The sequence below is a fragment of the Mycetomoellerius zeteki genome, unplaced genomic scaffold (assembly GCF_001594055.1).
Source record: "Mycetomoellerius zeteki isolate Tzet28-1 unplaced genomic scaffold, Tzet1.0 scaffold50, whole genome shotgun sequence".
NCBI classification, from domain to species: Eukaryota; Metazoa; Arthropoda; class Insecta; order Hymenoptera; family Formicidae; genus Mycetomoellerius; species Mycetomoellerius zeteki.
Window position 1 is genome coordinate 36,561 of NW_017257501.1, and position 4,102 is coordinate 40,662.

The 4,102-nt window shown below is 36.2% G+C and overlaps 1 protein-coding gene across 1 annotated transcript in view; it reads right to left on the bottom strand.

Annotated features, from left to right (window-relative positions):
- Nucleotides 1–1,970: 1,970 nt before the first annotated feature.
- The window catches only part of uif (sushi, von Willebrand factor type A, EGF and pentraxin domain-containing protein uif), a 68,846-nt gene continuing 66,714 nt past the window's right edge, over nt 1,971–4,102 (bottom strand). The window contains 2 exon segments of the mRNA XM_018455657.1: nt 1,971–3,099; nt 3,405–3,521. Of these exon segments, the coding sequence (XP_018311159.1) occupies nt 3,068–3,099; nt 3,405–3,521 (149 nt within the window). The 3' untranslated portion in view covers nt 1,971–3,067.

The window sequence follows — 4,102 nt, forward strand, 5'->3', positions numbered from 1 at the left end:
CACACACACACACACACACACACACACACACACACACACACACACAAATCCGTCTGTCTTTTTTCTTTTCGTAAAAATGTATTAGAAAAATGAAAAATAAAATAATTTTTAATGTTATTTTTATAAAAGATTATAAGTTTTTTTTAATATAATTGACATATCTATGGACATATATAAAGAATTTTTCAAATAATTAACTCTACTTTATTTACTTACTTACTCATACTTATCTCCACGACGTTTAGTAGCTGTTTAATTAGAATTTATGTCTGAAATAATAAAAATAATAAAAAAAAACCTTATAATACATGTGTGTACAATCGTATGCCTATATATATGGTTGGTCATATTGATTTTTAGAAAAAGTTTCCTCTTTTTTATTATAAACGAAACGTTGTGACAAAAATATAAACTAAATATGGTGTTATAAAGTATCAATACGGAGCTATAGTAATATATAATAAATTACAGAAATTAATAATTATCTCCTGGCAGAGTCAGAGAAAGCAATTACTTATAACACACACACATAACCGATGAAATTTTTATATCACAACCATGACGTTCCACATTTTGCTATACTGATAATTTGAAAACAGAATGAACAAATTGAGCAATAAACTGATGTAATCGAGTCAGACGGACAGCCTGCATAACTCATTAGTGTTATCTGCTCAATTCACCGTGTAATTACCAAGTCTGTGGTAATTATCCACAAATAGCAAGTAAACCATTGTCGGTACTAAGCTATAAGGGTCCATCAGTTATATTATATAAATTAAAATAGAAATAGTTTTTATATTTGATTTATGCATAAAATGTAACAGATAAAATTACGTCACATATGTCTCAGTTGAATAATACAGCTCGATCTTAAGCATAAAATGTACAAAGTAAATCTAATAAAAGCGGATAAAACAGTTAACGGAAATAAAAAGTTTGAAAAGACATTAAAAATCGATACTATTTTAATACAGGGTAGGCCATTTTAATCAATACACGCGAATATCTCGTCAGATAAGCAAGATAGCGAAAAATGTTTCAGACCAAAGTTGTTGACTTTGAGGGAGAACATAAGATGGTGTCATTAGTTTGACCTTGAATAGTTGCTTGAAGGTCACGTGAAGGTCACCTTCAATTTCTTAAATGGGAACCCCTATTTTTCATTGGATATTCTTGTACCTTACCTCGACAGCTTTCTAAAACATTATAATAAAATATTTTTTCATCAAAAGTACTTTTTTAGTTATGATGCTCGAAAGTTACAGTACCTCCGGCATTTAACATTATCCAAGATGTCCGACCGATAGCTAAAATCTCTTAAATGTTGTTTAGGACCATGAACTGGATAGTATTTATCAAAATTAAGGTCATTGGAAGTTGTATATTTTACTTTCATTTTTACGTTAAAATGAATTTTTAGTGTAAAAATGAAAATAAGGAGAACAATCTCCAATGGCCTTGATCTTAACAAATGTTATCTAGTTCATGACCTTAAACAACATTTAAGAGATTTTAGCTGTCGGTCGGACATCTTGGATAATGTTAAATGCCAGAGGTACTGTAACTTTCGAGCATCAAAACTAAAAAAGTACTTGATGAAAAAATATTTTATTATAGTGTTTTGGAAAGCCCTCGAGGTACGCTACAAGAATATGCAATAAAAAATAAGGGTATCCATTTAAGAAATTGAAGGTAACCTTTACGTGACCTTCAAGCAACTATTCAAGGTCAAACTAATGACACTATCTTATATTCCCTCAAAGTCATACAACTTTGATCTGAAATATTTTTCGCTATCTTGCTTACCTAATGAGATATTCGCGTATTGATTAAAATGGCCTACCCTATATACTAAGAATTTGAAATACACAATCACAAGTAAAATACATATATGTTAATAAGGTAAACAGTATAAATAAAATAAATTATAAGAATAGGAGTGCAATGGAAAAAAATACTGCAGGAGGTATTGAAATACATTTTATTAATAAAAAAACAACTATTTGTTAAAGTTTTTACAACATAAATGGAAAACAGCGTGGTAGGCATCGTTTGGTACACGCTCGCCGCGCAGGCACAGAGGTCATATCGTTTGTCACACTAGGCGACTCTACACATTCCCTTACTTTTTTTTACAGAGATGTCGTCGCGTGAAAGAGTACACTGAATGTGAATGTTTAATGTTTTTTGGTCATCGCGAATGAACGTGGTCTTCTCGGCGTCGCGGGGTTTTTCACGAGACTTCCCTCCTGGCTCTTTAACTTTTTGTCTTCCAGTTGTCGAAATCAAACTTGAAATCTCGTCAAACTTCTCCGTTGCGCTTGTCGCACACTATTATATTACAACGTGATGCGTATACCTTCCGAGTAACAAAATATAAATCCACGTATATAGTTATATTAACATACAAGCACACAGTTTCTCTCATGTACGCACCGTCGATTGGTATGAGTTAATAAAAAGAGGGGGATGGGGTGATGTGGTGGTGTTGGGACTGGGATTCTTAGCGTTCTATTAAATTACAAAAAAATACAACCTCGCGCGTTTCTTTAATCATTGAACACGCATCGAATTTCACTTCGAAAGACGGATTCCATTTCATTTTTTCTCTCTTTTGCGGTTCTCCGGCGTGGCTCAAATTTGCCGGACGCGTGCCGAAGCGACAATCGGTGCATGGTCTGCCGATCGTCGTTCCAGGACTCTTGCGCTTGCGTCGCTCGCCAGTTGTCGATCGAAGCGCATCTCTTGCGTCGACGCGAGATCTCGCGATTTCGATCGGGCCTCTTTCGTTTTTCTCTTTCTTTTTCTCTCTCCCTCCCTCCCTCCCTCTCTCTCTCTCTCTCTCTCTCTTCATATTCGGTCGCACGATTAGAAAGATCGCAGATCTCGCGCGACGTCGTACAGAATGGTAATGTAATAAATAATAAGATCCGTCGATCGGTTGGGGAGCAACGACGACGACGTCGCTCGAAGGATGAGATACTGTCGTCGCTCCGTCTGATTACACTGATATCTCCCGCTTTTTCGTATTCTACGTTGGCGTGAAAGTCATTGTTCTACCCGGTCACTGGCCTTCGCTGTCGCTGTCACTCTTATCTGCAAAATGGATATTTCGTAATGTTATTTGCTGCGCCGCACGCTCGGAGACGTTTCTGAGATAGCGCGCTGACGTTTTCCAATCTGCTGTTAAATCAAGTGGAGCGGAAATTTGTTACGTGTTCTAATGATAGTAAATAGACGAAGGGAGTAATACATAGGCTTAAATTAATTAATAAATAAGTATGCGGTCGTGCGCGTGACTTTGTTGCATTCGATCCTGTTGGCAGTAATTTTCGGATGGCTGCACGTATGATGAGCCGACGTTGATTAATATGATTACGAGGGTAGTTGCGGGATTGTACCTTTTTTACCGGTATACGCGTGACGCTTCAGTCTGTCGTAAAGATCATCTTTCGTGCCGTAAATACTGGCATTCGATCGAGCAAGACTGTTCATCTTGCCTCCGTTGTGCAAGCTCTCTGTGTAAAAAAAGGAAAAAGAATTAATGAGCATTCTCTCGACATTGCGATATAAATTATATGTAAAGGCTCATTGCAGATTATTTATTTATGTATTCATCTCATATTTATTGTGGCAATAAATAATTCGGCCGCACTGACATTATTGAAATTAAAATTTTAATCTTCATATAGGTGTTTGAAATATTTTATACCATATTCAGAAAAAAAGATGTAATAATCATGAAGAATTGAAGATGAAAATACTCCTATTATAAAATTGAGACGTTAAATCGATAGTCGAATTCATTGTTGCCTCTTTTCCGCGATGCGGATTGATTGTTGGAGCTCGATCTTATCGCGTGCGTAACTTCGTGTCGTGAGCGGATGTCGTGTCGATTTGATTCTCTCGCTGCGCTCACTTCGTGAGCAGCTGTCATAGCGTGTTTGACGGTTATGTGTATTGAAGGTTAAGTGTAATCGATTAAAAATGTTATATGCATATTTGTATATATAATATTAAAAGCTCTGTAGCGCGCGCCTGTGTGTGTGTGTGTGTGTGTGTGTGTGTGTGTGTGTGTGTGTGTGTGTGTGTGTGTGTG